The sequence below is a fragment of the Mustelus asterias genome, chromosome 13 (genome assembly GCF_964213995.1).
Source record: "Mustelus asterias chromosome 13, sMusAst1.hap1.1, whole genome shotgun sequence".
NCBI lineage: Eukaryota > Metazoa > Chordata > Chondrichthyes > Carcharhiniformes > Triakidae > Mustelus > Mustelus asterias.
Genome location: NC_135813.1, coordinates 3,732,277 through 3,750,474, shown reverse-complemented (window position 1 = coordinate 3,750,474; position 18,198 = coordinate 3,732,277). Strand labels below are relative to the sequence as shown.

General features: G+C 42.2%; 1 protein-coding gene across 1 annotated transcript in view; it reads left to right on the top strand.

Moving 5' to 3' along the window:
• The window catches only part of pkn3 (protein kinase N3), a 54,696-nt gene that overhangs the window by 33,774 nt on the left and 2,724 nt on the right, over window positions 1-18,198 (top strand). Inside the window, exons 14-19 of the mRNA XM_078227572.1 lie at window positions 1,524-1,590; window positions 4,343-4,434; window positions 6,929-7,105; window positions 9,746-9,808; window positions 11,584-11,660; window positions 18,012-18,154. Coding sequence (XP_078083698.1) covers window positions 1,524-1,590; window positions 4,343-4,434; window positions 6,929-7,105; window positions 9,746-9,808; window positions 11,584-11,660; window positions 18,012-18,154 — 619 coding nt within the window. The remainder of the gene's footprint in view (window positions 1-1,523; window positions 1,591-4,342; window positions 4,435-6,928; window positions 7,106-9,745; window positions 9,809-11,583; window positions 11,661-18,011; window positions 18,155-18,198) is intronic.

Below are 18,198 nucleotides of genomic sequence, written 5' to 3'. Positions count from 1 at the left end.
GGCTGTTATTGGGAAAATGTTACAGTCCATTCTGAAAAATATAACAGCAGAGCGTTTAGAAATACATACCATAATCGAGCAGAGTCAGCATGGCTCCATGAAGGAGAAATCATGCTTGACAAATTTATTAGAATTCTTTGAGGTGGTAGTGAACAGATAAAATGGGAGCCAGTAGATGAAATATACTTTTGGGATTTTTGGGATTTCCAAAAAGCGTTCGATAAGATACCGTACAAAAGGCTACTTATTAACATAAGAGGCCATTGTTTTGGGGGTGGTAGTGTATCAGTATGGATAGAGGATTGGCTAAAGTTAACTGGCAACCTGCAATTGTGAAGTACCACAGGGATCAGTGATGGGACCACTATTATTTGCAATATATCTTAATGACTTGGATGAGGGAATTGAATGTATCATAGACAAGTTTGCGGATGACACAAAAATAGGTGGGAAGGCAGGTGGTGCGAATGACAGAGCCTACAGAGGGATCTCGGCAGCTTAAGTGAGTGGGCAAAATCTTGGGCAGATGGAATATAATGTAGAAAAATGTAAAGTTATGCACTTTGGTAGGAAGAATGTTATTTAAATGGAGAAAGCTGCAGTATAAAAGGATTTGAGGATCCTTGTGCATAAATCACAAGCTTGCATGCAAGTTTAGCAGGTAATAGGGAAGGCAAATGGAATATTGGCCTTTATTTCAAAGGGCATGGAGTATAAAAATAGGGTTGTCTTGCTAAAACTATACAAGGCACTAGTTAAACCACAGCTGGAATACTATGAACAGTTTTTGTCCCCTTATCTAAGGAAAGATGTACTGGTTTTGGAGGCAATCCAGAGAAGGTTCACTTGGTTGATTCCGGGTATGGAGGGATTTTTTTGGAGAGAGGGAGTAGGCTGGGCCTGTACCCATTGGAGTCATGAAGAATGAGAGGTGACCTTATTGAAACATATAGGACACGGCGCTTGACAAGGTAGATGCTGGAATGTTGTTTCCTTTTGTAAGAGAGTCCAGGACTAGTGGGCATAATCTCAGGGTAGGGGCTTGTCCATTTAAAACTGAAAGGAGGAAGAATTTCTTTCTTGAGGGTAGTGAATCTGTGGAATTCTTTACTGCAGAGAGCCGTCGAGAGGGTCACCTAAGTATATTCAAGGCTGAGATAGACAGATTTTTAATCAGTAATGCATTCAAGGATTATCTGGATAAGGAGGGAAAGTGGAGTTGAGGATTATCTTATCAGATCAGTCATGATCTCATTGAATGGTGGAGCAGACTCAATGGGTTGAATGGTCTACTTCTGCTCTTATGTCTTATAGATGTTCGGCTAACTGGCCTATGATTTCCTACTTTTTGTCTCCTTCCTTCCTTTGGGGTGGAGGAGGTATTACATTTACTATTTTCCAATCCACAGGGGTCCTTCTTGAATCTAAAGAATTTTGGAAGATTAATAGTACTCTTGTTTGTAAAAATTGTTAGTAGCTGTTGTTGCAGTCCATAAAATAAATATTCAAATATCTTTTTGCAGAAAGCAGAGCTTGCATATTGAAGATTTCTACTTCGTTGCCTTGCTGGGACGAGGTCACTTTGGAAAGGTATGAGGGGGGATTTGTGATAAATTGAGAGTTTTCGTCACATTTCTCAGAATCTATATTGTTCAGTACATTTAATGATTGTACATTCTATAAACATTGTTGTTATAACTGATCGTCTGTTAGTCATTAAAAATGCAACGTCAGATTAAGATTCTTGGCATCTCTTTATGTCCATTATTGCTTTGCTTCTGTAAGTGGAAGATAATATGTAGCATCTTCTGGTATGCAGAATAACTTTTCAAAGGCATGCTATGTGGATGGGATTTAATTGCTCGCATTTATGTTCTTGGCATCTATGGTTTTCTTTCTTGGAACAAAAAACGGTTTAATGTGCTGATGTCTAACTGCAGAATCCTTAGTGACATTACGTCAATAGCATACCTTTATAATTGTCTGGATAAGTTCACAAGCTTTGAGATTTAATGGATTTTTTCCTCACCAACAAATGTCTTTAGTCTTTCATGCTGTAATTTTTTAAGTGTCTGATTGGTTACCCTGAGTTGGACAAATAGCATTGATTTTCTTTTAATTCTGGAATATATTAGAGCTTTATCTCGTGCTGTCCTTCTGGGATAGGCAGCAACAGGACCAACCAGAGATTCCATGACGGGTGTTTTAGATTTGTGTCTGGTATAGATATCTCCTTTGGATTCGACAATATGAGTCCATCCATAAGTAGACTGTGCATCTTACCTTTGACATACAACCATACTGCCTCAGCCCAGAAGAATCTTTGTCTTTTTCCCTACCCCCACCACCCACCTTTTAACCACCTTGTAGCACTTCTTCATAGAATCATAGAATCCCTACAGCGTAGAAGGAGGCCATTTGCCCCATTGAGTCTGCACTGACAACAATCCCACCCAGGCCCTATTCCCGTAACCCCACTTATTTACCCTGCTAATCCGCCTGACACTAAGGGACAATTTAGCATGGCCAATCCAGCTAGCCCGCACATCGTTAGACTGTGGGAGGAAACCGGTGCACCCGGAGGAAACCCACCCAGACATGGGGAGAATGTGCAAACTCCACTCAGACAGTGACCCGAGACTGGAATTGAACCTGGGTCCTTGGCGCTGTGAGGTAGCAGTGCTAATCACTGTGCCACCATACAGCTCCTGACTATTAACTATTCAGTTTTAAAAGACCACCTATTTCAATAATCACATCCTTAATCTATTCTCCTGCCCCTCAAATCAACATAAAAATGTTTTTCAGTACTATGGTGAGAATGTCTTTCTGAAAGCTACGAGAGCATATTGTTTAGACTATAGGAGAAACTACTTCCATTTGGCACATTAACCACCTTCCCTTTTGCCTATGTGCCTCCTTTTTTTTCCCAAACTCACAAGATTACACTTTTTAAAAAAAAACTTCAAAAGTAACTTTTTCTTACGCAAAAAAAGTCAAAAAATTAAAAATGTGACTGGAAACAACCATATCGATATAAAGAGCAAGTTAAAGATTGAGTTTTATGTTGTGTTTGGTGCAGAGGAAGTGCCTTTGTTGTTTTCAGTGAGGCAAATAGTAAAGTCTTAATACCATTGATTTATGTAATTTAAAATGAAATACAAATAGTGTTACTCCACCTGAGTAGTAATTTGTAGCCTGAAGTACATTCTAAAGGTCTTTTATTCTTCTATTGTCTGAAGTTAAACAAAGCACTTGTTGGTATTTGGCATATATCCGGCAAGCTGTAACACAGCAATAAGCATTCTCTATTCAAACCCTTGAAGTTGCTACATTAGACAAGTTAAGACACTTGCAGGTTGTAGTGGCCATGTAACACTGAATCCAAATAAAATACCTAGTGTGGAAACCTATTCTAAAGCAGGGAATTTGGCATGGGAGACAATGGGGTAGTGATAACATCACTGGATTAGTAATCCAGAGGGCCAGGCTAATGATCCGGGTGAACAAAACCGAAAATGCTGGAAAATCTCAGCTGGTCTGACAGCATCTGTGGGAAGAGAATAGAGCTAACATTTCGAGTCTGGATAACCCTTCATCAGAGCACTGATGCTGTCGGACCTGCTGGGATTTTCCAGCGTTTTTTGTTTTTATTTCAGATTCCAGCATCCTCAGTATTTTAGCTTTTATCCTAATGATCTGTTGCATGGGTTTAAATTCCATTAATAAATCTGGAATTGACCATGAAACTATCATCAGTTTGTTGTAAAAACCCATCTGGTTCACTAATGTCCTTTTAAGGGAAGGAGATTTGCCATCCTCGCCTGGCCTGGCCTAGTAAGCTACTCAGTTCAAGGCCAATTGGAGGTGGGCAATGAATACTGACCCATTGACACTTGCCTCCCATGAAAGAGTAAAGAAAAAAGTGTAAAATCAATGAGCACTAAAGTAACAAAGTCTCTGAACCTCTCTGGTTCAGCCCAGGATAAAGTTGGTTATATAAGACTGTGGTGAGCAGATGGACCAGGAGGACCCATTTTCATTGTCTGGTTTATATTGAGTTAGGGGACGGAGCGTGGTTATTTAGAAGCACTACAGCTGGCCTCCTGTCCATAGATTTAGAAGGGGCAAATTTATTCCAAATTCGTATATCCGCTACTAAAAGTGAAGGAATGTGTGACTGTAAAACTTTGAGAGGGACTGAAACATGATTGTTGGTATCCTGGGGTCCTTTTGTACACCTCTGGGTGGATTGGGTGAGTGTGGAGCAGATTTTGGGGCATCACTTTTAGGAACCTGTTGGGTGCAGTATTTCAGTTCTAACTAACTTGCTCTATCCTAGGTGCTGCTCGCAGAACATAAATTGACTAAGAAAATGTTTGCTATAAAAGCCTTGAAGAAAGGAAATGTAGTTTCTCGCGATGAAGTAGACAGGTAGGTACTACTTGTGCAACAGGGACATTTTCATCCACTTCCTCCATCTTTACTGAGGGTATTGACCTATAAAAAGAGAATTTTCTGTCTGGGATATGGTACCAAAGACATTGGGTGCCCTCAGTTGTCCATTATTCATATGCAAGTGTTGGCCGACATTCTCACATCTTGACTCTAATTTATGATCCCTGTTGGAAAGTTAACATACACGAGTACTGGAGTCAGGCTCGATTTTGCAGCAGCACCACAATTAAAGCTGGCACTACTGCATGCTTTTCAACAGCAGGTAAGAAAATTCCTGACTGATGTTCCTCCTGAATCTGAGCGATCAGTTAAGTCGATGTGGACTGGGAGTGGAATCTGGACCACCTTCATTTATATATTCTAGATAATCTCACTCTTCTGCTGGGGGGTGGGGGGGGGATGATGATGATGATTGGTCAATAAGGAAAGTTGCAATTTTTACATAACCCATGAAATGACTTGATTTATGGATGTTACTGATTCACAACAACTTTTGACCCAGTGACAGTGAAGGAATGGCAATATATTTCCAAGTCAGACTTGGAGAGGAACATGCAGGTATTGGTGCTCCCGTGCATTTGCTGCCCTTGTTCTTGGTGGCAGAGGTCGTGATTTGGGAGGTGCTGTTGAAGTCTTGATAAGTTACACAAACAGACGAATTAGGAAAAGGAGTAGGCCATTTTGTCACTCGAGCTTGCTCTGCCATTCCGTAAGATCATGGTTCATCTGATTGTATCTCAACTCCATTTTATTGCCTTAAGGAATCTATCTACCTTTCATTAAAAATATTCAATGACCTTGCCTCCACCACTCTGGGGAAGAGAGTTCCACAGACCCTCAGCCATCTAGGAGAAAATTCCTCTATCTCGGTCTTAAATAGGAAACCCTTTATTTTTAAACTGTGCCCCCTAGTTCTGGTCTCTCCCACAAGGGGAAGCATCCTCTCAGCATCCAGTCTGTCAAGCCCCCTCAAGATCTTGTACATTTCAATAAGATCACCATTTCATTCTTTATGGAATGATTCTTCCAGAATCAGTTGAGTGAATTTTTTCTGAATTGCTTCTAACCCAATTATGTCCTTTCTTAAATAAGTCCAAAACTGTACACCGTACTCCTAGTTGTGGTCTCACCAATGCCCTGAACAACTGTTGCAAAACATTCCTACTTTTATAACCCATTCCCTTGCAATAAACAACATTTCATTTGCCATCCTAATCACTTTGTGTACACGCATACTAATCTTTTGTGATTTAGGTACCAGGACAGATCCCTCTGACTCAAGTTCTGCAATATTTCTCCATGCTACTTTTTAAATTCCTCCTGCCAAAGTGAGCAAATTCACATTTCCCATTCACATTTTATAGATCATCTGCCAAATTTTTTGCCCACTCGCTTAACCTAAGCATATCCCTTTGCAGACCCCATGGGGCAATCTTACCAGAATTTGAGTCAGGGTCTGACTGAAAACTGGTGTATTTCCCTCCAGATCTCCTGACACTCTGTCAAAAAAACCAGATGGATGTGTTTTACACCATCAGAGCAAAATATAACCCTCCACCCCACACGGAGGTCTTGGAGGCTTCCCCACCCTGCAATCAGAGCAGGCATTCCTCCCTTCCCATGCACGGAGAGAGGGGACTCTATCCCGCCCATGTGTTCTCTTTACAACTTACTGTCCTATCTTTCTTTGTCGTCAGCAAATTTAGCAGCTATACATTCAGTCCCTTCATCCAATCATTAATGTAGATTGTAAATAGTTGAGGCCCCAGCTCGGATCCCTGTGGCACACCACTTGGCACATCTTGACAAGCTGAAAATGACCCATATGCGCACAATGTTTCCCATTAGCTAACCAAAACCCTATCCATGCTAATGTGTTACCCCTTCACCATAATCTCTTATTTTGTGTGGCACCTTGTCGGATGACTCCTGGAAATCTAAGTACCCCGTGTACTGAATGTACGCTTACATAAGGCCTGGAGCTGAGTGGCCCTGACATAACGCAAATTGAGCATCATTGAGCAGGACTTTGCTGAGTGCATGTCGCTTGACATCACTGTCAATGATACCTTCCGTCACTTTTCTGATTGGGAGTAGACTGTGGCAATAATTGGCTAGATTGCATTTGTCCTGCTTTTTGTTGACAGTACATACCCGATTTTGATGCAGATATTGGCATAGCTACAGAGGGGGAAGTAAGAATCATGTGAAACGAAAACCAGTTGTGAACTATATGTGGAAAGGGGGAGAAGTGCTTTAAAGTTGAAAAGTTCTAGTATATTATGTAAACAAACATCCTCTGGAAGTTCATGAAGTGACCTTTTCAAGATAGGATTATCCTTTTGTTATGTGACGAGCTGTTACATTACATTGCTATTTGCTTTGCTGAAATGTGAACCTACATAAATGAGTATTCTTGAACACATCTCAATCCTCCTGTATTTTTAAGTCTTACTCTCTTCGATTTTAGCCTAATGTGTGAGAAGCGAATCTTTGAGACAGCAAGCTCGGCACAGCATCCCTTCCTTGTGAACCTCTTTGCATGCTTTCAAACCACAAACCATGTTTGCTTTGTGATGGAATATGCACCTGGAGGAGACCTAATGATGCACATTCGTTCCAATGTCTTCTCTGAACTTCAAACTCGGTAAGTAGTCCATGAGAATTTGGACCTGATCCCATGTATTGCTTTGCGATGTGGATATTAGAAGGCAAGCCATTCATTCGGGGATGGAAAAAAGGTGCAATTGAACAGGGGCTCTGTTACTGGACTTATAAACCAGAGGTCTAAACTAATAACCTAAAGAACATGGATTCAAGTAGGCAGTTTGAATTTGAATTCAGTTTTTTAAAATATGAATTGTTGCCCAGATCCCACTGGTTCAGTAATGCCCCTTTCAAGGAAGAAAACCTGCCTTTTTAGCTGTTCCGGTCTATGTAACTCGAGTCCTACTCCAGTGGCAAACTGCCTGCTGAAGTGGCCAAGCAAACCACTCTGTTGTTCGGGCCACAAATATAAACCACATCACATCCTGGGTGAATAGTCATTTAAAAATGTTAGCACCAAGGAAGCATAAACAAGCTATTTATGCAGATACAAAAGGATAAATGAGAAAGCAATTGGTCTCATTCACTAATGTTGTTAAAGTGTAATCTTGAGCACCTCCCTTCCCAATCATTGGTAATTCTAACTCTAGAGCAAAATTTTATGAACAATATTGAGTAAGATTAGCAAGCTACAGAAATTAGCTGTGACTCATTATCTAATGCACACTTTGATACACAGCAATACTTGCTTGAGTCAAGAATGTGCCAAGTCATTTTTTTATTGGACTGTTGCACAATCATACTTGTCATAACTGCCAATACTTCTAAAGAATGACAGTTTTTAGATGGAAAAGTATTTTCTGGTTTCTAACTCTTGCCTAAGTATTTTTAAGCATGTCTTCCAATTCTATCACAGCTATCTTGATTTATTTTATCTCAAATGGACGGCACGGTGGCACAGTGCTGCCTCACAGCACCAGGGACTTGGGTTTGATTCCCGACTTGGATCACTGTGCAGAGTCTGCACATTCTCCCTGTGTCTGCGTGGGTTTTCAGGTGCCTCAGTTTCCTCCCACAGTCTGAAAGATATGCTGGTTAGGTGCATTTGCCATGCTAAATTCTTCCTCCAGTGTACCTGAACAGGCGCCGGAGTGTGGCGACTAGGGGATTCTCACAGCAACTTCATTGCAGTGTTAATGTGACACAAATAAATCTACAATAATTTTTAAAACCTCTCTGACCTAATGGTTAATAAACAGATGATCAGTTTGTCAGTGATAGCCAGAGTTAGCTTCATACAAACACTGGGATGAAATTATTTAGCTACTAAGAAACTAAGTATACTTGGGATATGTCTCCACTCATGTGTTATGTTCCCTCCCTAAACACTGTTAGGTGTATCTACACCACGTGAACTGTAGTGGTTCAAGATGGCGGCTCACCAGCACCTTTCTTGAGGACACTTGGGGATCTACAATAAAATGCTGGCTTTGCCAGTGAGGCAAAGAACAAATTTTAATTAAAGAAAACAAATTTTGGGAGGTGATCAGATTTGTGTTTGGAGTAATTAAGAGAGATTACAAGTTAGTGAATGATTGCTCTAATGGGGAAATCCAGAACAAGGGAATGTTAAATTAAAGCTTTAAAAAAAAACGTTTAGGTGAAACTTGAAAATTTGGAATTCGCATATATCAAGATATTGGATGTAGAATAGATCGAGATGTTCAAAAGAGCGATAGATAATCAGTTGAATCAAGGTGTTATGACCACAACTGGTTGTTATTACTGAACAGGCCCGACCCGAGTGAAGTTTGTTGTGCTGATCATAAACATTTTTTTATTGTGAAAATAAGAAGGAAGACCAAATGATCTCAGAAGCATGGAACTCCAGTAATGGTTTTAGAATTCTAAAAATTAAAAGATTTATTTTTTTAAAACTTAAGCAGACAAGATTAAAAATGCTCAGTCAAAAGTATAATTTAACTACCTTTTTTGACAACAGACCCTTATAGATTTTAACCATAAAAATCTAGTAAACATTACCCAAGTCGGGGGATTGTTGTTACTTTAATAAAGGTACACTTCATAACTGCCCAGACACTTCTACACTGAGAAATCCTAAAAGGAGGTTCAGAAACAGCTGTTTCCTAAAACAAAGACTCTCCTGGCTTAACACTGGGCGACTGCCTCTAATTCAGAACTTTCACAGTTTCTCAGCTTCCTACACACAATTCCACTCCGTTAAACATCCTTTTCCTTAAATATCTTTTTCCCTTTCATGTCTGATTCTGTTGTCCTTAAACACCTCTTTGAACTCAACTTCTCCAAATATAAAAATCTTTCATGTTTTCCATTTTGCCTCTACTTTCGGGCCAATAAAATTTAATATACCTTCCCTTCTCTAGTCGCCTTCCCACTGTTTGTTTAACTCTGGACTCTCTCGCACCGTTTTCTTTAACTACACAACAACATAAAAATTTACATCTGTCATCTCAAAGGAATATTCACAGAAAAGGATGGAGAACTGAGATCATAAGAGATAAAAAGCTGCTTAGACACACAGCTGCTAGGACACAAGTGGCAAATGGAATTTATAAATCAACTTTGTTTGAGGTCATTCATGGGAAAGTCACTGTCTTGTTTGAGTAGGGCGCTGAGTTTAATAAGAATCTATGTGCATTTATTACTATAATCAAATTGTCTTTAAGTTAGTGACTGATATTTTGTTATATCTCTCCAGGTTTTATACAGCCTGTGTTATCCTTGGATTGCAATTTCTACATGAGAAAAATATAGTTTACAGGTAATCGATACATTGGCCTTGTTAACTCTTCACTAACTCAGTTATTTTTGAACTGCTTCATTTGTTAGGAAAATAAAGGTAGCTTTAAAGGTTTTATATTTGTATTGGTAGATATTAGAAATAAGGTATAGTTTTGGGTGGGTTTAATGTTTCTGTGCCTGGAAGGATCTATAGTTAGATTCATGCTGGACAAAGATATTTGTATGTTTGGGGGTTGGTCAAGTTCCAACTGTGATTCTGTCGTGCTTGGAGAGAGCTGTGGCATGGAATGTAAATATACCAGTCATAGTTGCTTAGCAACTGGAGCCTTTAGGATAAAAAATAGCTTTCCTCTGTTTTTTAACTGGAAGCTAGAGCAGTTAGAGAAAGGTAGAATGAAAAGGCAGCTCTCTCAGCTCTGCCGACAGCAGTTAGTTTAGAAGGCTAGAGGGGGAACATCTCTCTCAGCTATAAGAAAAACAAACAATGGAGTAATGATTATCTAAAGAGCAGCTAGTTAAGGAAACTTGAGAAATGAGAAGTTTCCAGGTGGTCTGAGGTTAAAAGTATGAGAACAGAGGACTGTTCAGTAAAGACAGCTCAGAGGAAGGCTGAGCTGCCAGAAAGACATCTCAGGTGATCTTCAGGTTTGTGAGATGTTACGACACTTGTGGAACGTGAATTGAAATATCCCTGGGAATCATTGGCTGGACCTTGGGAGTGGGTAAGACAAAGAAATCTTAAAGGGGTTGGTGTAAAATTCTGGACTGGATTCACCGTTAAGACTGGAGCGGAACCAATGTTTAAAATAATCCATTGTAAAACCTGGCTAGATTTTTGGAATGCAAACAGCCAAGGGAAAGCATTATTATGAGAGGAGGATTTGAAGCGTGTTTTTGGGAGTAGAGTTTGGAAACTCGTATGGCAATCATTTGGGGGGGATTCTGAGGAGAAATCCACAGACACTAACTTGGATTCAAAGAGGAGTGTGCATTTGACTAGGTCATCTTGTATGCCTCAAGAGACTGTGTTAATGAGGCCATTGTAGCTTAAGATGTGCAATGTAATCAATGTTAAACCTGTGTAATTGTGAAGCTAGAGGGGTGAGTATTGGATGGTATTACAATCCAATTTTTTTCTGTTAATTAGCAGTCCTGTCACAGTTTCTCCATGTTTTTAAAAAAAAATAAAGTTATGGTCTTTTGAACCAAGGTTCCATTCTGGGATCTTCCAGTCTAGTTAAAACATCAACTGGGATTGTAACACATTAGAACATTAGGCTCTTTAAGTTCACGCCCTTGCTTTGGCTGCTGTAGCAGTTTATTTGCCATCATTGAGCAATTCATGGCAATTCCCATCCAGCCACTAGATGGCGATGTCTTTGCTGAGCTGGAACTCAGGTCTTGAGTAGGAAAAGGGATTGGACTACCAGTTACATGAGTCAGTTTCACAAAGATTTAATGATCTTGGAAGTGGGAAGCTCCATCAAACAACTCATATTTTTCTGGCTGAAGTTGAGAAAGATTGGGAGAAAAGAGAGCAATTGGAGGAACTGCAGATTTGATTCTGCGTACTGTTTTTACTGCCTGTTGTGGTTTGCTGTGCTTATACTTTCGCAGTGTCAGTGTTACAAAAAAAAATTACTTTCATTGCCATTTTCAACGATTGCACAAAACACAACTGGAAACATTTTCCAAGGAAGGGATTGAAGACTTGCCAAAAATGTTGTGATTTATGTAACTCCTGCAATAAACATGACTAGATCTGTAACTGATTTTTGTCTCCATCTCTCTCAGGGATCTGAAATTGGACAACTTGTTGATGGATGCTGAAGGTTATATTAAAATTGGTGACTTTGGGCTCTGCAAAGAAGGTAAATGTCTGTTTCCCTTGAAGCAAGCAAACATTCTTTTGGGGAGGGCGAACAGTCAGAGGTCATGGTCCACACCTTGATCAATAACAAAAATAGGAAAAGGGACGAGGTTCTGAAAGCAGATTTTAGGGAGTTAGGAAGGGAATTGAAAAGAGGGTCCTCGAGCAGTAATCTCAGCATCTCTTCCAGTGCCATGTGCGAGTGAGCATAAAAATAGGAAGATTGAATAGTTCAGCACGTGGCCGGAGAAATGAAGTAAGGCTTTAGATTTCTGAGGCATTGGGACCAGTTATGGGGCAGGTGGGACCTGTACAAGGAGGATGGTTTACATCTTAACAGGAATGGGCCTAATGTCACCGCAGGGATGTTTGTTGGGGAGGGTTTAAACTAGATTGGCAAAGGAATGGGAGCCTGAGGGGAATATCAGCAAGAATGGAAAGTAAAAAAAATAGTAACTGATGAGGATATATCTGAGAGTAGTATCAAGGTAAATAGGATGCTTGGAGAGTTTGGAACTACAGTCGGCAATAGTAAGGGATTAGATGGGATCAGAGAAAGGGGGAAAGAAAAAAAGACCAAAATGAGGATTAACATGTATGTGAATGCATGGAGTGCGGTTAATAAGATTGTGAATGACAGGTACAGGTTGCCAAATGGAACTGTGATCTTTTTGCTATAATGGAACACTGGCTCAAAGAAGGGCAAGACTGGGCCTTGTATGGTCCTGGGTACAAGGTTTATAGGAGCGATGGGAAAGGAAGAAAAGGGGTGTGGAGTATCGATTTAAAGGTGGTATTACAGCACTGAAAAGAGATGTTTCGGGGGGGGGGGGGGGGGGGTGGGCAAGGACGGAATCTCTGGCTAGAGGTAAGGAATGGAAAAGGTGCAATAACATTGATCAGTGTAGTTTATAGATCGCCAATTAGTGGAAAGAATGTAGAGAAATAGATTTGCAAAGAAATTACAGAGAGGGGTAATTATAATGGGAGATTTCAATTATTCAAATATAGACTGGGATAGGAATTGTGCAAAGAGTCAGGAAGGGCGAGAGCTCTTAGTGTTCAAGATCACTTTCTGCAGCAGTATGTTTCAGGTTCAAAGAGGGCTGACATTCTGGGGAATGCAATGACCCAAGTGGATTAGATAACAGTGGGAGATCATTCAGGAGATAGTGACCATTGTATCATAAGGTTTGTATGTACAAAGTCATTGAAGGTGGCAGGAGACGTTGAGAGAGCAGTTAATAAAGCATATGATATCCTCGCTTTTATTAATAGCGATATTCAGTACAAGAGTAAAGATGACATATTGAACTTGTATAAGACACTGTTTCGACATAATCTGGGTGCCGTACTGAAGGATGTGAAGGAATTGTTGAGAGTTCATAGAACATAGAACATAGAACAGTACAGCACAGAACAGGCCCTTCGGCCCACGATGTTGTGCCGACCTTCATCTGAAACCAAGATCAAGCTATCCCACTCCCTACCATCCTGGTGTGCTCCATGTGCCTATCCAATAACCGCTTAAATGTTCCTAAAGTGTCTGACTCCACTATCACTGCAGGCAGTCCATTCCACACCCCAACCACTCTGCGTGAAGAACCTACCTCTGATATCCTTCCTATATCTCCCACCATGAACCCTATAGTTATGCCCCCTCGTAATAGCTCCATCCACCCGAGGAAATAGTCTTTGAACGTTCACTCGATCTATCCCCTTCATCATTTTATAAACCTCTATTAAGTCTCCCCTCAATCTCCTCCGCTCCAGAGAGAACAGCCCCAGCTCCCTCAACCTTTCCTCATAAGACCGACACTCCAAACCAGGCAGCATCCTGGTAAATCTCCTCTGCACTCTTTCCAGCGCTTCCACATCCTTCTTATAGTGAGGTGACCAGAACTGCACGCAATATTCCAAATGCGGTCTCACCAAGGTCCTGTACAGTTGCAGCATAACCCCACGGCTCTTAAACTCCAACCCCCTGTTAATAAAAGCTAACACACTATATGTCTTCTTCACAGCTCTATCCACTTGAGTGGCAACCTTTAGAGATCTGTGGATATGGACCCCAAGATCTCTCTGTTCCTCCACAGTCTTCAGAACCCTACCTTTGACCCTGTAATCCACATTTAAATTAGTCCTACCAAAATGAATCACCTCACATTTATCAGGGTTAAACTCCATTTGCCATTTTTCAGCCCAGCTTTGCATCCTATCTATGTCTCTTTGCAGCCTACAACACCCCTCCACCTCATCCACTACTCCACCAATCTTGGTGTCATCAGCAAATTTACTGATCCACCCTTCAGCCCCCTCCTCTAAGTCATTAATAAAAATCACAAAGAGCAGAGGACCAAGCACCGATCCCTGCGGCACTCCGCTAGCAACCTGCCTCCAGTCCGAAAATTTTCCATCCACCACCACCCTCTGTCTTCGATCAGACAGCCAGTTACCTATCCAATCGGCCAACTTTCCCTCTATCCCACACCTCCTTACTTTCATCATAAGCCGACCATGGGGGACCTTATCAAACGCCTTACTAAAATCCATGTATATGACATCAACCGCCCTACCTTCATCAACACACCTAGTTACCTCCTCAAAAAATTCTATCAAATTTGTGAGGCACGATTTGCCCTTCACAAATCCGTGCTGACTATCCCGGATTAATCCGCATCTTTCTAAATGGTCGTAAATCCCATCCCTAAGGACCTTTTCCATCAATTTACCAACCACCGAAGTCAGACTAACCGGTCTATAATTACCAGGGTCATTTCTATTCCCTTTCTTAAACAGAGGAACAACATTTGCCACTCTCCAGTCCTCTGGCACCATCCCCGTGGACAGCGAGGACCCAAAGATCAAAGCCAAAGGCTCTGAAATCTCATCCCTCGCCTCCCAAAGAATCCTAGGATACATTTCATCAGGCCCAGGGGACTTATCGACCTTCAGTTTATTCAAAACTGCCAATACATCTTCCCTCCGAACATCTATTTCCTCCAGCCTATTAGCCTGTAACACCTTCTCTTCCTGAAAAACATGGCCCCTCTCCTTGGTGAACACTGAAGAAAAGTATTCATTCATCACCTCGCCTATCTCTACTGATTCCATACACAAGTTCCCACCACTGTCCTTGACCGTCCCTAACCTCACCCTGGTCATTCTTTTATTCCTCACATAAGAGTAAAAAGCCTTGGGGTTTTCCTTGATCCGACCCGCCAAGGACTTCTCATGTCCCCTCCTAGCTCTCCTCAGCCCCTTTTTCAGCTCGTTCCTTGCTAACTTGTAACCCTCAGTCGAGCCATCTGAACCTTGTTTCCTCATCCCTACATAAGCTTCCCTCTTCCTTTTCACAAGACATTCCACCTCTTTTGTGAACCACGGTTCCCTCACTCGGCCATTTCCTCCCTGCCTGACAGGGACATACCTATCAAGGACACCCAGTATTTGTTCCTTGAAAAAGTTCCACTTTTCATCAGTGCCTTTCCCTGACAGTTTCTGTTCCCATCTTATGCCCCCTAATTCTTGCCTAATCGCATCATAATTACCTCTTCCCCCAATTGTAAGCCTTGCCCTGCCGTCCGGCCCTATCCCTCCATTGCAATAACAAAAGACACCGAATTGTGGTCACTATCTCCAAAGTTCTCTCCCACAACCAAATCTAACACTTGGCCCGGTTCATTTCCCAGTACCAAATCCAATGTGGCCTCACCCCTTGTCGGCCTATCCACATATTGTGTCAGGAAACCCTCCTGCACACACTGCACAAAAAGTGCCCCATCCAAACTATTTGACCTACAAAGGTTCCAATCAATATTTGGAAAGTTAAAGTCCCCCATGACAACTACCCTGTGACCCCCACACGTATCCATAATCTGCTTAGCAATTTCTTCCTCCACATCTCTATTACTATTTGGGGGCCTATAGTAAACTCCTAGCAACGTGACCGCTCCTTTCCTGTTTCTAACTGCAGCCCATATTACCTCAGTGTGCATATCCCCCTCAAAGTGCTTTTCCGCAGCCGTTAAACTATCCTTGATTAACAATGCTACTCCTCCACCTCTTTTACCAGCTTCCCTACACTTACTGAAACATCTATACCCCGGAACGTCCAACAACCATTCCTGTCCTTGTTCTACCCACGTCTCCGTAATGGCCACAACATCGTAGTCCCAAGTAGCAATCCACGCCCCAAGTTCATCCACCTTGTTCCGGATGCTCCTTGCATTGAAGTAGACACACTTCAACCCATCTTCCTGTCTACCGGTACCCACCCTTGACCTTGATACCTTCCCCAATACCTCACCACCCTCAACACTGACTTCTGGACTACAACTCCTTTTCCCACTCCCCTGACAAATTAGTTTAAATCCCCTGAAGAGCCGTAGCAAATTTCCCTCCCAGGATATTGGTGCCCCTCTGGTTCAGGTGCACCCCGTCCTGTTTGTAGAGGTCCCACCTTCCCCAGAACGTGTTCCAATTATCCACGTATCTGAAACCCTCCCTCCTGCACCATCCCTGCAACCACATGTTTAAGTGCACTCTCTCCCTGTTCCTCAACTCGCTATCACGTGGCACCGGTAACGTACCAGAGATGACCACATGTTTTGTCTTTGCTCTCAGCTTCCAGCCGAGCTCCCGAAATTCCTGTTTTAAATCCCCGTCCCTTCTCTTACCTATGTCGTTGGTACCAATGTGTACCACGACTTGTGACTGTTTCCCCTCCCCCTTAAGAATCCGGAAAACACGGTCCGAGACGTCACGGACCCTGGCATCCGGTAGGCAACAAACCATCCTCGAGTCTCTTTTGCTGCCACAGAACCTCCTATCTATCCCTCTAACTAACGAGTCCCCAATAACTATTGCCCTCCCGCTCTCCTCCTTACCCTCCTGAGCCACAGGGACGGGCTCAGTGCCGGAGATCCTCTCACTGCGGCTCACCACTGGTATGTCGTCCCCCTCAACCGTATCCAAAGCGGAATACTTATTGCTAAGGGGAACGACCACAGGGGATCCCTGCACCGACTGCTTCTTCCCAGCCCCTCTCACCGTCACCCATCTATTTTCATTCCGCGGAGTAACTGTATCCCTGAAGCTTCTGTCTATGGCCATCTCTGCATCCCTAATGATCCTAAGTTCCTCCAACTCCAGCTCCAGTTCCCTTACACGGTTTTGGAGGAGCTGCAGATGGATGCACTTCTCACAGGTATAATCAGCAGGGACACTGACGTCGTCCCTCACCTCGAACATAGTGCAAGAGGAACATTGCACTGCCTTCACACCCATCCCCTCTAGATACCTTGCCAGTACCAGGTAGAAACAGCAAAAAATGAATTAACTCACCCCTGCTCGCCCAAGCCCTGTGAGCCAAAGCCCTACAGCTTTCACTCTGCCTCCTGCTCACTCTGCTGCCCACTAACGACGCTGCCCGCTCAAAAGTGCGGCCTACTTCAGGCCTAGTTCAGAGGAGATTCAAAAGAATAATTCCAAGGATAAACAACTGTAGCTATGAGGATAGATTGGAAAGGTTGGGACTGTTTTCCTTGGAGAAAAGAAGGCTGAGCGGAGACTAGATAGAGGGATTCCAGATCCTGAGGGGCATGGACAGGATAAATAGTGGGAAACTATTCCCCCTCAGGAGACCATCAAGAACGAGAGCGCACAGATTCAAAATAATGGACAAAAGGGATCTTCCAAAATGATAAGAATAGAGAAAGATGAAGTTGATTTGGACTCTGACCAAAGGCTGATTTTTGAATGCTTTCCCTGTTTTCAGTCAGGCCACAAGATGGAGCTCTTTACCAGGGTTCTCTGAAGTGAAAAGTATGGTCTGTGCCAGATGCTCAGCAGGAAGCAACCATGGTTCATGTTGTCGTCTTCACTTTGACAGGACCAAAGCATGGAGTGGCTTCACCAAAAACTGCTGTCCTTTAATAATACTGCCTGCTGTATGCTTTTCCTTTGGCGGCTGGTGAGAGCAGGGTTTCCCGCTCATTAGGGTCTCTTTAAGCTTGCTTGATTTGCCTTCAAGGGTCAGAATTTGTTTTTTTCCTTTGAAGTTTTGCTTTGCTTTTCCTGGGACATCCCTGCATTGCAAATCCTAACTACTCCATTGCGTAAAATTTTTGTGTGTGTCAATCACCTTAATGATCTGTTGGCAGTCCATACTGAGGTTTTGTCACATTGGACTGATTCTATACATATATATATATATAATATATATACTGTTGAAGGAATTGAACACTCTACCTAGTACTGGGATTGAGTGACCCTCTTAGACTGTTGTCTCGTACACCTGTGACTTACAAGTTTTCTCTAATGCATTTAATTGCCGTGTGCCTTTTTGCAGGAATGGGTTCTGGCGATCTCACAGACACTTTTTGTGGAACCCCTGAGTTCTTGGCTCCAGAGGTGCTGACTGAAACCTCATACACACGAGCGGTTGACTGGTGGGGTCTGGGCATTCTTATTTATGAAATGTTGGTGGGAGAGGTGAGATCTTTGCTTCCTAGAGCAGTGTCTTGCGCAGGTTATGG